Source organism: Lathamus discolor, chromosome 1 (assembly GCF_037157495.1).
Source record: "Lathamus discolor isolate bLatDis1 chromosome 1, bLatDis1.hap1, whole genome shotgun sequence".
NCBI classification, from domain to species: domain Eukaryota; kingdom Metazoa; phylum Chordata; class Aves; order Psittaciformes; family Psittacidae; genus Lathamus; species Lathamus discolor.
Window position 1 is genome coordinate 130,791,130 of NC_088884.1, and position 15,073 is coordinate 130,806,202.

At 39.8% G+C, this 15,073-nt stretch overlaps 2 protein-coding genes, 1 long non-coding RNA gene and 1 pseudogene across 11 annotated transcripts in view; 1 reads left to right on the forward strand and 3 right to left on the reverse strand.

Moving 5' to 3' along the window:
- WWC2 (WW and C2 domain containing 2) overlaps positions 1-7,396 on the forward strand; it is a 100,767-nt gene extending 93,371 nt beyond the window's left edge. For all 3 annotated transcript variants that reach the window (XM_065695145.1, XM_065695138.1, XM_065695153.1), the window contains 2 exons: positions 2,627-2,754; positions 4,710-7,396. In XM_065695145.1, the coding sequence (XP_065551217.1) occupies positions 2,627-2,754; positions 4,710-4,776 (195 nt within the window). In that variant the 3' untranslated portion in view covers positions 4,777-7,396. The remainder of the gene's footprint in view (positions 1-2,626; positions 2,755-4,709) is intronic.
- The window catches only part of LOC136022188 (uncharacterized), a 65,493-nt gene that overhangs the window by 12,817 nt on the left and 37,603 nt on the right, over positions 1-15,073 (reverse strand). For 5 of the 7 annotated variants that reach the window (XR_010616048.1, XR_010616044.1, XR_010616042.1 and 2 more), the window contains 2 exons: positions 2,944-3,132; positions 673-732 (listed from right to left, as the gene is read on the reverse strand). This is a non-coding gene — a long non-coding RNA (uncharacterized LOC136022188). Of the gene's footprint in view, positions 1-672; positions 733-1,884; positions 1,985-2,943; positions 3,133-15,073 lie in introns of all 7 variants that reach the window. The other 2 variants (XR_010616043.1, XR_010616045.1) reach the window with 2 other exon arrangements.
- On the reverse strand, positions 8,191-8,939 carry LOC136007464 (putative claudin-24; annotated as a pseudogene).
- LOC136007364 (claudin-22-like) lies at positions 10,088-10,741 on the reverse strand. Its single transcript, XM_065665248.1, has one exon. It carries the CDS (start codon positions 10,739-10,741, stop codon positions 10,088-10,090), a length of 654 nt encoding a protein of 217 aa, XP_065521320.1.

Here is a 15,073-nt window from a genome sequence, read left to right on the forward strand (position 1 = left end):
AAATACACAGACTCCATACCTTCCTACCACACCTTCCTAAGTACAAGTATGTAAAGCTCACCAGTACCTGCAGATCAGAAAACAGGAGGTAATTCTATGCACCAGAAGCATTTTCTCTTGTTTAGATTGCATTTTTGTGAGAAATCGCACAGTATTTCAAAGTTTGAGTCTTAAATCCTCGTACAAGTAAGTTTTCAGACAGCTAGTGTCCTGTGAAGGACTTCCTCTTTGTGTATGCTCCAAATAGATTCCTGTAACTATCTGTAAATGTCTTAATCTCTTTTCAGTACATCTTCTGCGTAGAGGTGGTCTGCAATTAAGTTATTAATACCACAGATATGTTCTTGTTCCAGTGGTTTGGTGTTCAGCACAGTAGGAGGTTTTCTTTAGATTCACTTTCTTCTATACAAAAACCATTGAAGAACAAGACAGGAATTAGCATTTCACCTTATTTCACCTAAGTAATTGTGATAGTGGTTATTCTTTGTTATCCTAGTCTTAGGAATCTCTGCATCTGTACTTACCTTATCTGGCACTTATTTTTGGCACTTATTAAATGTATGGCCAATGTATTAGTCTGCTTTTCTGTGTTTAATATAGATGGAGGATTCACTGTCTTTATAAATCACCCAAGAAAAGACAGTGTAAATGTAAAATTGGTCATGTACATACCTTCATGTATGCGTGCTCTTGGAGACATTGGGCTGAAATCAAAGTTTCTCTGAGAACATCCTGAAAAAGTAAAAGGATTAAAAAAACCCCACGGTTACAGAGTATGGAAACAAGAGAAGTCATCTGTGCTGTTGACCTGAAATGCATTAGTCACAAGATTCTCATCTATAGTTAGGGAAAATATAAAAGATTTTGAAATATTGTAGGTTTAGTGCTTTGATGATAAATATTAACTAGGGGAGCTGAAAAAACATATGGCCACTGACATATGTAAAATTAAGACAGCAACAGTTGTCATTGCAAATTTATGTTCACTAACAAGGAAAACGATATTTATAGGTTAACTTCATTTTAAAATCATACATATTTTGGAGTCAGGGGCTGAAGAAGTTAACAGCAGTACAAACTGACTGGAGTTTGAGTGAGTTTTTGAAAGGGTGGTGCTCTTTCATGTAAAACCCTTTCATACAGAACACTGGAGTGTGTTTCAACAGACAGAGGATACCACTGTCCTGCTGTGAATGGATTTCTATAGCTGCCCAGTATGGAACTGATAGTATGGACTAACTTTTTTGAATTAGTTGGTTTTGTTGTTTGGGAGTCTACTGGGTTGAATTCAGAACTACAGACATGAACTCCTAAGTTACAAACCAGCTTTGAAGATCACTGGTTTTGGCTTGGGTGTGTGTTTTAATTTGAGGTAACAGAACAGCATTTTCAAGTCTGAGCGCCTGAAGTTAAGCATAAAAAATTAACCTCTAAAGAACTTTTACAATTGTTGAGAACATGAACTGCTTCTATTAAACTCTGATGGCTGGCAAAATTCAAAATACAGCACATGACTTCAGGGACTGTCAGACAAATGTCTAGAAATGAAGCTAAGCGCGCACACAAGGTGGCATTGCACGTGCCATGCACCCTACACACCATGGGGGTGACATTGCAAGTGTTCTGGGACTCACCTGCATATGAACAGTGACCATTTATCTAATAAATCTAGGTGACTGTCCACCTGAAAAGAGCTGTTCTTCACATTACTGGGCATTCAGAAACACTTGATAAAGTCTTTTAACAAACAACACAGCTCTTCGTAACAGTGTGCTGCCAGAATGGTGGATGGTACAGCTGTGATTGTCCTGTTGATGCAGCAGTGCTTGGCAGAGATGTATAACAGCACCAGCCATACTGAGGTGTAGAAATACTGTGACTTACTGGCAGCGATGTAGCTGCTCAACGACGCTCATGTCAAGAAAGATCCTTTATCTGTTGTCATCAGTGGTGTTCGGTTCACTTGCCATGGCTTTTACAACCTCTCCAGTGCAAATGAAAGAAGTGTCCCATGCAAAAATGTTGTGTCATGAATAAAAGCACAAAAGTTTATAGATATTAACTTCGCTAGCAAGGTCAGTAAAACTTACAAGTTCGTTTTGAGAGCACACCTTCTCTGGTTTTTGTCTGTAATTTTAGAGTAGGTATAGGCAACTTTCCTAAGAGCTTCCATTAGGAAATAAAAATACATTACATGGGGAAAGAATGACTGCCTCCCAGTTATAAAGATACTTGGATAGACAACATCAGTTCACACAAATTCAGGTATTGTCTAACTGTGGCCCTAAGATAAATCTCATCAAAATCTACAATACCCTAGTAGCCACCTGTGATGACGTGGGATTTGCTCTATTTATTTGAACTTTTCTTTTTTTTTCTTTTTTTTTTTTAAGGAAAAGCTTTGTTATTTTGTGCCCATGGCTTACTTTGTGATGTCAGTCTGTCTTTCTGACCCTTTGTATAGAGATTTTCATAGAATCATTTAGGTTGGAAAAGACCTTTAAGATCAAATCCAAATGTAAACCTAACCCTGCCAAGTGTTTTGCTTGATGAAGAATAATTTGTCATTTCCTTGAAATGAGTAGTTGTTCATTATTAGCGAAATAGTTATTTTTCCTGTTTACAGGCTGAACAGTCAAAAGAAGAACAGAAACAAGGTTTAAGTGCCGAGAAATTGATGAGGAAAGCCTCTAAGGATGTATGCCGGCTACGGGAGCAGAGCCAGAAAGTGCCACTGCAGGTGCAGTCATTCAGGTAGGGCCTGTTTTGCTTTTCACTTTCTTTTTAATGTAGTGAAGTAACACGAATTATTTCTAAGCTTAAAGAGACATGCCTTGTAATGTTGATCAAAAATCTACACACCTTTGAATTGCAAGAAACATTGTATGTTTTTAACATAGCTCTGAGTTGGGAGTTTCAGGGGACTGGGCCTTGGTAACTTACTCATGTGGCAGCAGTGGCAGCATTTAGCTGAGCTGTGGTGGCAAGGAAACGGAGTGAAAAGTTTCAGACCTCTGTGGGCAAGCACGAGTGTGACCATTGCCACAGCTCACCTCACCCACAGCAGATTCACAGCGGGCTCGAAGTCATGGGCCCTTTCCTGGTGATGGCAGGTGCCTGAAGCAAGTCACCCTGCAGGGAGTAGAACAGTATACATCTTATGATTAACCACTGTTTGTGCCTTGCTCAAGACCTAGTGTTCAAGAAAGATCTTGAGTCCCTCCCTCCTTTGTGTTTCTCTCCTCCTTTCGGTTGTGGGAACAGCAACCAATTACGTGAAGCAATCTCAAGTCTTCTTGCTTAGCATAAGCCACAGTGAACACTTTCTGTCTCAAACCTTAATTCTAACTCACCTGAATTCCCAAAGGGCTGGCCAGTAAGCGGCAGGCTACCAGCCCAGAGGCCACACTTCCGTATAAAAATCTGAAAAATCCAGTGCTTACTCTTCCACACAGGAACAGTGTGGAATTTACTCTATTTGTCACTAACTGATGTTCTTAAAGCTTGGGCTCTGGGTCCTCTATAGGGAACTTAAGTCAGCTACTAATAACTGCGAGGATTTTTTTGTTTCCTTTTTAACCCAGTCTATCATGAGCAGCTTGAGAAATCCATAAGCAGTTAGGGGCCTGTGAGGCCTATATTTCAAACCACAATTGTAAATGGTGCAGAATCAAAGCAAGAAAGGAAAGGGGTTTCTTAGCAAAGAAGTGTTACAGCTGAGCTATTTATCCTCCGTATGAAATTTGGGACATCTTCAAACAGTTTTCACTTTTGGTGTAAGTGTTGACAAAGAGTTTCAGTCAGTGCTGGTCATTTAACATTTCATCACAAACAGACTGCTGCCCAAGTTCACAGGAATGTGTAATAGAGCTCAAGGCATCATTCCCCTGCAAGAGGGGTATCATAAGACACTATTCTCCTTTACCTTCTGATAACCACACAACTAGCTGAGCAGTCCAGTTTACATGGTTGATTATGCTCTGAGCTCCCGTTTCTGATGGGAATTTAAGCATCACCAGTGGAAAGCATCATTTAGACTACTGGGCAAGTAACTACCTCCTAAGGCTGAATTGTACAGGCCCCACTAGTTGGATTTGTTACACTGCTGTGGCCTCACAGCATAACCATGCAGAGGCATTTTTGAAGCTCTCAAGAAGAATAACTTTTCTGAGCTTTAACTTTGAAGCCCCAAATGCTGATCATCTGTTTTGTAGGCTGCTGGCAGACAGGCTTTTGTAAACCTGTTATGCCTCAGTAATCTCTCGGTTCATAGGAGACAGAAATGGTAACAGCACAGGGAAGCAACCAGAGAAGGGGTTGACAATTCTGCTTCTGAGTATTGCCCAGACCCAGTTATTTTATTATTCCCACCCCACTTTTCCCAAGTCAGGATAAAATGTTTTATTTTGCCTTTTTGTCCACCCACTGCAATATCACATAGGAAATCAGTGACTAGATCAGTATTTGAGAGTGATCACCGCAGTTACTAATGAAATATTGCTTTTTACATAAATCTGCCTAAGAAGGGGATTATGTCAGAATGCCACATTTGCTGTAAATAGATTCACTGTGTGTATTTTCCTCACTGTGTATTTTCCAAACCTATATTTTAAAGAACGATGCTGTAGCATTAGCAACTCTACAGCAGATGACATTGGAGTCATGCCATAAATAGTAAAATAATAACTTGTTTTCCTTTCTAATTTCAGGGAGAAGATAGCATACTTCACAAGAGCAAAGATCAGTATACCAGCCCTTCCAGCTGATGATGTATAATTATGCATTCTCATTGAAGTGTTTTTCCACTTGCTCATCTCTTTTCAGATGAACTTAGTAGTTCCAGTGACCTGCTTTGAAAGATCTTCTATTTTACATTCACTATTGATACATTTATTTGTAAGATACAGTGAATTGAATTGTTGTATGCTTAAAAAATGGCACCCCCCCCACCCCGAACAACTGGAAAAACCAAAGTAGATTAATTTTGGTATACTGATGCTGATTTTGTACAGTTTGTATGTATTGCATGTGTTTTTATTTTGTAAAGATGGAACAAAGGAACAAAGGCAGTACTAAGCATGTATCCTGTTGAACTGCACTGTGTTGAGAAATATTACGTTCAACAGAAGATTGTTTATCTTTTCACTATTTTCGTGTGAGCAGACTGTGAAGATGGCTGATTTGCCATGCAATATTTTTGTACAAGAGTGTGACTTTTATAGTTTAAAGTTAACCGCAAGCGTAAGCTCCTTTCCAAAACATCAAGGCTGCCTCACAACAGCTGCTAACTAAATTCATCACTTGCATTGGAATTTTGTTTCTGAAAACAGTTTTTTGTGTTTTAATGTTTTGTAGGAAGAGACAAAGTTCATTTTAGTTTTGTGAATGTACAGTACGTTAACCTGCACTAAAAGGTTTCTTGCATCTGCGGGAGAGTGAGAAAGGCAAGGCAGACAAGTAACCCTAAAAACTTATTATGAGACTACCAAAAGGGGCAGCTGCTTTCTGAACTGGAAGCTAAATCAAATTCACTATACCAACATTGGAATTAGAATAGTCATATTCACTTAAAAATGAGAGTTCCTCTATCTTCATCTTTTGTCCTAGAGGCTTTCTTATTGCCAACTAGGAATACCTTAAAGTGTTTGTTAGGTTTACAAATATGAAGATGTTTCATTAAAGTATTTGTACCAGCAGAAAAACCTGTCACGTACTAACTCAGACATCAGAATTCTTGTTGGCAAGGTAAACCCTTCCTGAAAAGGAAAAGCTCCTCACTAGAAGTCTTCACCTGTTTCGGTACAATAAATAATATTTTATAGATACACATTGACCCTGTATGCAGTTGAGGGTGCACAGGTTTAATGAACAGATGTTGCAAGTTTGTCTTACGTGAAGCAGCCTGCTAGGAAGAAGCATAGACTTGGATGCATTCTGTTAGAAGCACAAAACATTTATACGCAGGCATTCAAAAAGCCCTGTCTTGGTAAAGCAGTTGGGGTCTTATTTTCTGTGGGTACTGTGTGAGGGGGTGGACACTGCAGAAAAAAGAAGGAGTTAATTTTCTACTTAAACTGTTGCACTGGGATGTGTTGAATTCACTGGCTAATGTTTTCTTCCCCAACAAGCCACGGACTTCATCTTTCAAAAAAGGCTGTAATTACTTGGTCAGAAAGTGGAAGCAAAGACAACCACAACATGGTAGCAGCTGCCTTAAATTCAAAGTGACAATTCTGTGACAAGAGGTCTGTGCAACACCCAAGGGTTTTCTCATGCACAAATAAGATCAGATCACTTAAATGTATAGCCAAACATGCCATCTGGGGCAAGAGGACTGACTGAACATCCTTTGTGAATGCCCCATTTGGTTTTTGTTTCTTGGGTTTGAGATAACATTAATGTTTGAAAGGTCAATTAAAAACAGAAACAAATTTGGAATTATTTAATGTAGAGGTGAAATGAAGGTTGACAGTTTCAACTTCTCCACTTGATTATAGGAGTTTGTTGTAGAATGATGTTTAGATGTGTACTTCATGATTTTTCTTTTATTTATTTACAGTCTTATTTATGTTCTGTTTAATATAGTTCAGTTCTGGCCATAAAAATATTTGACATTAAGGATATTGTAAACAATATTTAGGGCTGTCTCGAGCTGCCACATGAGCTGTTTCTCCTCACGTGTTGGAATAATAGTCAAAAAAAAGTATTATCATTTGATTTGTAAGCATGAAGCGAGGTCAAAATTTAAGGAGTGCTGGCTTTAGCTTGCAAAACTTGTTTTAAAATGAGAGACTTCTACATATTCATGCTCCTTGTTTTCCAGATTGGTAAAGTTGAACATATTTATAGGCAGCTTTTAACATTTCTGGAGTTTGGGGTTTGTTGTGTTTTTTTTAACTAATTCGGATTATTCACACTTGAAACACTCAATAGAATAAGCTAAAATAATCCATACAGATAAAGCTCCATCAGTTTAAAATTACAAATATTACTCTTGAAGTGGAATTTATTCTGCACAGCAGGGCATAACGAATGTAATTAGTTCTGTTTCCAGGTACCAATGTCACTACAGTTGCATATATCAAAATCTAAATATCACTGGTACAAGAATATTTAGCCAAATAAGCAAAGTTTAGCAGAAAGTGTAATAGAACACAAATCAAATAATTAAGGTTTTTGGTGTTTTTTTGTTTTTTTTTTTACTATTGCTATGTTTATACTGTATTAAATATCAAATGCTCAGGACTGAACTAAGTATTTAATCAGGTTATATTCTGAATGTGTTTCTGTTCTAATTTTGTCTGTAAGAGTATGCAAGTACATCACATAGATTAACTGGTCTCTGCACTTTCCATGTGTTTCAGTGATTGGAAAATACATTTTTTTTTTTAACAAAGTTCTTTTCCAGACCACTGTTTTATTTAATTCTTGTATTGCTGTTCTATGTCTCTCTCTGCTTTTTGCACAAACAGATGGCTGCTGCAGCTTTGTCAATGTAAAAATCATTGCAATTTATAGAAAGTTGACATCAATCAATGCCGAGTCTTAGGATAAGTTAAACTGATTCATATGTTTGAAGCTAGCTCTTTACATTCATTAAGTAAAAACTGCAGTAGCAATGGACAAAGTTAACTCTCCACTGGACATCTCCTCATTATTATTGGGGAATACTGGATTTTCCTTGGGGAGAGATTATGCATGGATGCATTCAGTCGTTCTCTCTCTCTGGAGAATAGTATATTACATGACATTATGCCTGAGAACATTTAGTTTATTGTGACTGATACAGCTCCAGGGAACTTCATCCAAGGTTGTCCTGTATCAGGTTTTTGTAATGCATGTTGAACTGACGCTACAAACTTTCAGGACTTAAACTACTATTATGTTTTGTACAAAATACATTGTTTAAAGTGGCCCCAGTAGGAATTCTGCTATTTAAACTACAGCCAAGTCTCCATGCATGCCTAGATTTTAAGAATTTTACACTTATTTATCCTAAACCACCAAGCAAGCAAGCAAAACCCCTACAAAACCAAAGCATGCAATTGATCAAATGTTGGGGAAACAGAGTGGTGACTTAGATCTCCATAGCTCATCAATTAGTGCAATTAAAATTGAAGGTAAGCAGTGATTAAAGGAACTACTTGGTAAGAAGCAGTCCCTCCCCTCAGTCTCCTAAACAGTAACCTGTCAGTTCAGCAGACATTTCTTGCTGTAATGCAAGAGTAAAATCTGAAAATCTGGTATCTGCCCTTTAAGACTTCCATTTTCCAGATGTTGATGGGTGTCTTGCATACCTGCCACGGCATCCTGCTCTGGTAATTTCTGGTCAGGTTGTGAAGAGGAGATTCCCCCCAGATTTATAAAAAAATACACCAAACTAATCACAGAATAGTACATCCCTTTTTCCCATCTGGGCGCAACCTCCGGGATGTCTTCGTCCCAAAATTCCTGGATTATGGTACAGGCAACCCAAGAAACAGAAAAAGGCCAAAACTCCAACCACCCACAGAAATATTCCTTCAAGCAGTAACAGCTGTTTCTTTAGCTTCAACTCTGTACCCTCCATCTTTAGGCAGTACAGACCAAGAGTATAGATCACAAGGCTCAGAAAGTCCTAGTCCATATGATGTAGATACTAAAATCCTAGAAAACTGTAATTCTAGAGGCAAAACTAGGAAATAATTAAAATCTTCACACTGTGTTCCTCCTATGGCTTGGACTGTACGGGTTTGCCATAGTCCCATGGTCCAAAGCTCCAGTACATTTAAGTCTCAGTTGTGATTTTTCCAGTCTGCTGAATAGTTACAGGTACCAAGTAAAATCCATCCTAGTACAGACAACAGCAATCCAACTAGCTGTAGCCTGTGGACCAAGTTCCATTTTAGCAGCCACAGAAGTGCTGCACCATCTGCTTTTGCAGTCAAGTTCTTTGTCATCCTGAACATGAGCAAAAGTTAATGCTTTAGAAAGCAGGGAATACTCTTCCCCTTCCTGCTTCATGTTGCCTGGTTCCAGTTGCACTGTTTGGGCGACACGGATGTAGCGTGGTAAACCAGTAGCTGAAGGGCGCAGCCATAGCTGGGCTTTCTTGGGGTTTCTTATTTTGTTTTGGGTTTTAGATAATGTATAGATTTTGCTTTCCATCAACCTGCTAAATCATTAACAGCAGTTCTGCTAGATCTGGCATCTCGGAGGTCATTTTTAGATGAAGTTTTAATACCATATTGATGCAGATGAAGCTATCTGCTTTGGAGCCAGTTAAGTATCAGTTGTTTAAACTCAAAGGTTTCAGAACAATGTGTTGCTGTAAATGAATGGAGTTTAAGGAGCTTTGACAGGATACCTGATGCTTCAATACCTGTACCAGAAGAAGTTAACATAAGGATTTTATAGAGCAGCATTTCTCAGCCTATTTTGGGAGCTTAAAGTATGCAGGTGCCAGAAACACTCAGAATAACTTGCATGGGCAGCTTAATGTGCTAGACAGGGGAAACACAACTTGCTGGGTACGAAGCACCCACACGCTAACACCCCATGCACAAAAAGACATCTGCAAAGCTTACTAGAATTTCAGAAACCTACAGTTTTCTGAGTACAATGATTTCCAAGTACACAGAAAGATAATTTGATGCAATGCATGTATTTAGACTGTTCAGGATGTGAAAACTCAAGTTTGTACAGCACTGCATTAGGCAAGTGGAAAACTGCAACAAGGAGTCAAGCATTGAGGCTCATTTAATCAGTTACATATGAAAAGGAAGCACATTTTGGTTAAAAGCCAAGCTGTAAGGGAACATGCATATTCATTCTCAGGATTTTACAGTGCAGTTGAGAAAGCAAAAGCACCTTTTCTGCGCAGTCTATGAAAACTTCAGCGTTCAGCTGTGAAACAAAGTTTTAAACAGTTCTGCGTGTCAGGAAACACACCACCTTCCAATACCGGTTAAGGAGAAAGCAGACATAAGTTTAGGAAATCAGCTAGGTAACAAAGAGTCCTTTGAATTTCCACTGGAACAAGCATCTGGCTTGCACTGGGGTTTGAAAAAGATAGGGCATCTTTCTGTTCTGCATAAAACCTTCCATTTTAAGGCCTAGTTTCCGTTTCCAAGTGTTGACACTGATCTTGCTGTTCTGCTACTGTGTAATGGACCGAAGATGGATGGACTTCAGTTGAACAGATTGTGTAATTAAGTAGGGATCCTCCTAAGATAAGACAAAACCCAGCAAGCCAGCCAACAAATAACGCTTCCCCAAAATCCCACCTGGGAACAATATCTGGTATATTCTCATCCCAAAATTCCTGGACTGTGGAATGGGCAACCCAAGAAACCGGGACAATAGCTGTAATCCCCGACATCCAGAAGAGCATTCCTCCAAACAGCAACAGCCGTTTCTTTTGTCCCTGTTGTCTTTCACCAATTTTCAAACAGTCCAACCCAAATCCCGAGAGCAAGAGGCCAAAAAGCCCCAATCCATTGGAAAAAACCATCAAAATCCTAGAAATCCGGAGCTCTGGAGGCAAAGCTAGGAAAGAATCAAAGTCCTTGCACTGCATTCCCCCTTCTTCCTGGACAACACAAGCTTGCCAGAGTCCCATGGTCCAGATCTCCAGTTCATTCAGGTCCAAGTTAAGATTTTTCCACTGGGGTAAATAGGTTGTGAGACAGGACAGGACCCATCCCAACAGAGAGACCAGTATGCCACTTAATTGCATCACTGGTTGATAAAGCAAGGCCATTATGAGAGCAGAGTCCTAAAAGCTTGAGGAGGAAGGTCTCCCCAGCAGTCCTGTAACAACCGCTACCTTGCGTGATGGTGGAAGCTATGATTATTTTAGTTCTCCGCTGCCCAAAATATAAGCGCTTGCTATTAACCCTTTGTGAGCTCTGAAACACTTTTTTGTTCTTCACGAATATAAGGTTTCACGTAAAGGAGGAAGGACTTCACTAAACCATGAGTTAGTCTTTCCGATAAGGATTTGATCTGGTACCTTCCAATTTGCTTGGTAAAATTATATCCCAATGCCTGATGATTACAAGCCTGAGGATGAACAAAGAGAGCTCTATGACCCCTCACCCTAAAACACAACAGAAATCTTTGTGCTTCAATACGGATTAATTAGATTTTAAGTGGTGATAAAAAGGCTGCTCTGTGTGCAACAGGACTTCATTGTAATAGCTAAATTTGAGATTTCAGGGATGTAAATCAAGGCCTTGTAAAGAAAGGTAGACTGTTTGCCTATAATCTTTATTCTTAGACTTCCTCAACATACATAATGGCTTATCTTCCACTGCCCTGTTTTATGTCCCAGCACTGTAAAAGACGCTTTGTAAGAGATCCTTATGTTTCACATTTTCTACATTCACTTCTTTTAAAATGGGCTTTGTTTTGACTGACTCTTACGAGGAAAAGGAGAAGGGTATGGTGAAAGTACCGTAAAAACCGAAATCCTAGACATCCCTCCACCATAATGAACCCAGACAGACCATCAGCCAGCATAAACTTTACTTGCCCCAGGACTTCAACAACACTGTGGTAGCAGCTTACACCAGCTCAGAGTGTCCCCTTTCCCAGAGACTGCGTCCCAGATGGCAGAGAGTGTATACACTTAGTTTCTAACAACATTTGGCACTCAGTGCTCCCAAGGCAAGGAATGCTTAGTACCTTTTTGATCAAAGCAAGATGCCATTATGCCACTACCCCATTAGGAAACCCTGCTTTTTAACTGCTCTCATATCGGCTACATTTGTTCTTGTCTACAGGGTCAGCAAGGAGAACATTTGCCTGCTGTTCCCCACTCAGATGTAACAACATGGCCTATTTGGGAGAGAGCTGAGTAGTATGAAAACATGCACATGTGTATGACCCAGAAATGTTTTCGTCTTTCTTGACTTTATTTCCTAGATGAGATAATATCTTCTCAGTTGCTCAAAATGGGTTATCAGGTGATGGAAAAACACTACTTTTGAAAGTAGCCAAAATCCTGAGGGGTACCAACAAGAAATTTCACTGTGAGAAGATCTCTTCTTCCTCATTTCTCTGCTGAGTCTTAACTTCTAACCCTTGTGGTTTTCCTGTCACAAGCTTTGATGAGCCAACAAGGCTCATCAAAGGCCAACAAAGAAAGATGATCCGTTTCCCTTCTGCTTGTGTACCAACCCAATCCAACAGTTTACACCAGATCAAAAAATTACCATACACGGGAGCAGGAATCACTAAGGATATTGCTGACAAAACCAGGACCAAATTGATGCAAACAAGACTCTAACTTCAACCACCCACTAGGCAAAAGAAGAAGAAAAGCCTTGCATTCATTCAAAGTCCAGATTGTATTTTCAGATTTGGCAGTGTCACTTCTCTCCCCTTTCTCTGTTCAGAGCAAGAATGCTAGTTCTGGAAACCATCACCACATTCAATGAGAAACTCAACAATGGCATTTAAATAGTTTTTCAAATAAACAACTAAACTTCAGGAGTCCTCCTGCTCATTCAGAGGATACATACTTATTAGACTTTAAAATCATGGCTATGCCACACTTTGACTGGAAGCACGTTGCGCTTCTGTCTGTGAACATTTAACATTTTCTTCTTGTGCTCTCACACTATATGGCATTAAGAGCAAAGATCAAGCATGTGAAGTCCATTCATTTTGCTAATATTGACCATAACTGGAGCAGCATGCCAGCCTTTCCATTTTAGCAAGCAGAAGCATCCAGACTACTGCTCAGTTATCATCTGCCAATTACTATTAACTGTGCCCTAACTCACAGCAAACAAAGCAGGTTCCTTAAACTATCCTGTGCAAGATTATAAAAGAATCCTTGTTCCCCCAGGGAGGTGGGGAAAGTAAGACTTGCCTTGTCGCAAGGGTAGGAGCAAGTTCGGAGCTGCCTTTTCCTGGAACGTACCGATCTTGTGAAAATCTCAGCAAGCCCATAAACAAAACCAGATCTTCTATCTGAAGTGAGATATGTGAATGGTTGGGTCAGTAACTGCCTTAGTCCTATCTTTTTGCACACCTTCTCCTCCACTGGTCGTCCTTTCTTTTTCTCACATCTAAAAACATCCCATTCCCAGAATAATTTCATTTTGGCAGACTTGTGCCTACACGGAAGGTAATGCGTCAGAGTAACTGCAAAGCTCAAGGGGCTAAAGTTGGTCTCCCACCACTTTCTGCCTTACTGCGCGGGGTAATTTGAAACACAAACCCCGGGTGCACTGTTACACTGTGATGGCAAAAACCATTTGCTGACATCTGAAACAGTGCCCCTCAGTGAATGCTAGGACGCTGCTAGAGCAAAAAATTCACAAAACAGACAACTGAATGCTTCCTTGAGAAGTTACAAAAGGGGGCAGCCCAGCAGGGACAAAGCAAATCATCACTAAGGCCATATCACCTCTTCTGATCCACCCTCCCTGACACAGGCAGAGACTACATCCCAGCCATGGAGCCACTGCCAATGGGTTTACACTTTTGGAGCACCAGGGCCAGCATGCAGAGGGCAAGGCAAAGCTGAGTTGGGGGCAGCAGCACAAGGTGAGGACTCAGTGAGCACTCGGCAGCACTTGGGCCACCTCAGTACCTTCAGAAGAGCCAAGAGAGGGCTGCAGAACCTTTTCATGTGGGAAAAAGGCACTGGCCCTCTGAATAGGGCCTCCCTCCTCAAATGGGCATATTCACTAGTGCAAGGACTGCCCAACCCTGCATTCCTTCCCTCTACAAACACTGGATGTAATTCATTAAGCATCTTTGATAAGAGCACATTATGTATGCAAAAGAAATGTACTTCTGGGAGCAAAAGACATTGCTAACAGTTTCACTTCCATAAGATTAATCAGAAGCTGGAAATAAGACGTCATGTAGGATTAATGGCAGTTGGAAAGATGTAGAAGGGAAAGGCACTGAAAGAGTCAAGCACAGCAAGATGAAACTACCTATTTCTGCTTTAGGGATTCATTCAAAAGACTGAAATGGGAGAGGGAACATTTGCCAACTGGAAGAATAAAGAGTGCTTTAAGGCTCAGCACTTCAACCTTTGCAAAAACTTTTCCACCACCATCCCAATCTAGACTTCAAAGTGAGGGTTGACTGGGCTAGAAAATTAGCCTTATTCTTCAGGGAACTATTTTTGATGTACTATCAATAGAGGAGAATACTGTAAGTACGAAAACTCTTGTCACTTGAACAGTGATTGCAATGCGATTTCCTTGAATGATGGAAGTCTAAGAAATTAATTCCTGAGCTGTGAAATATGTAGGCTTCTTTATCATTATCCATCCCTTATTATGAGATTCTGGTTTAATAGAGTGTTACACATATATATTTCTATAATGCTTTTCATTTAACACCTGCAAACAATTATTATAATAAGATTTCTCTCATTCCTTAAGATGTGTTTCTTATTATCAGTAATCTTACGAGAAATTATTCGTAGTACCCAGCAGAACCTGCATGGGGAATTGTTATTGCATGACAATAGGGATTACAAAAATAATATGGACTTGTTAACCATAAATTAGAAGACTGCACATACTTTTTGATACCAAGCTAGGCAGACTGGGAAACGAGCAGTAAGGATTTCTGGCAAGTGAAGGAAGCATGGGGCACCTGTGGCATTCTGCTCATCTGCCATAATTGAGATTCGGGGGAAGTGAGAAAAAGAAACTGAACAGATTTATGGTAGTCCTTTGAAATACGATTGTTCTTCAGATTCTAGTGGGTTAAACTGTTTTAGTGGTTTACCTTTTAAGGTGCAGGAAGCCAGGAGATGTGAAAGGGGAAGATCTTTCCTAGCAACTGTTCTCCCTAATGCTGCAGATCTTCTTGGCTACAGAAAAACAAAATAAAACCTTTCTGCTGCTTTTCCTCCCTCCCAGCATTTAAATAATTTAAATTCCTCCCCCCCAGCTGAAATCTAAGCAAGCTTATAGCTTAAATAGTTCATGAGGTCCTGTCAGTAACATATTAAACACTTAACATTTGTCAGTGCAGGTTGAAACTTACATATATACTTACTGTCATCCTCCATCATATTAACCCCCACCCCTTCTCTTTACTCCTTCTCACCTTC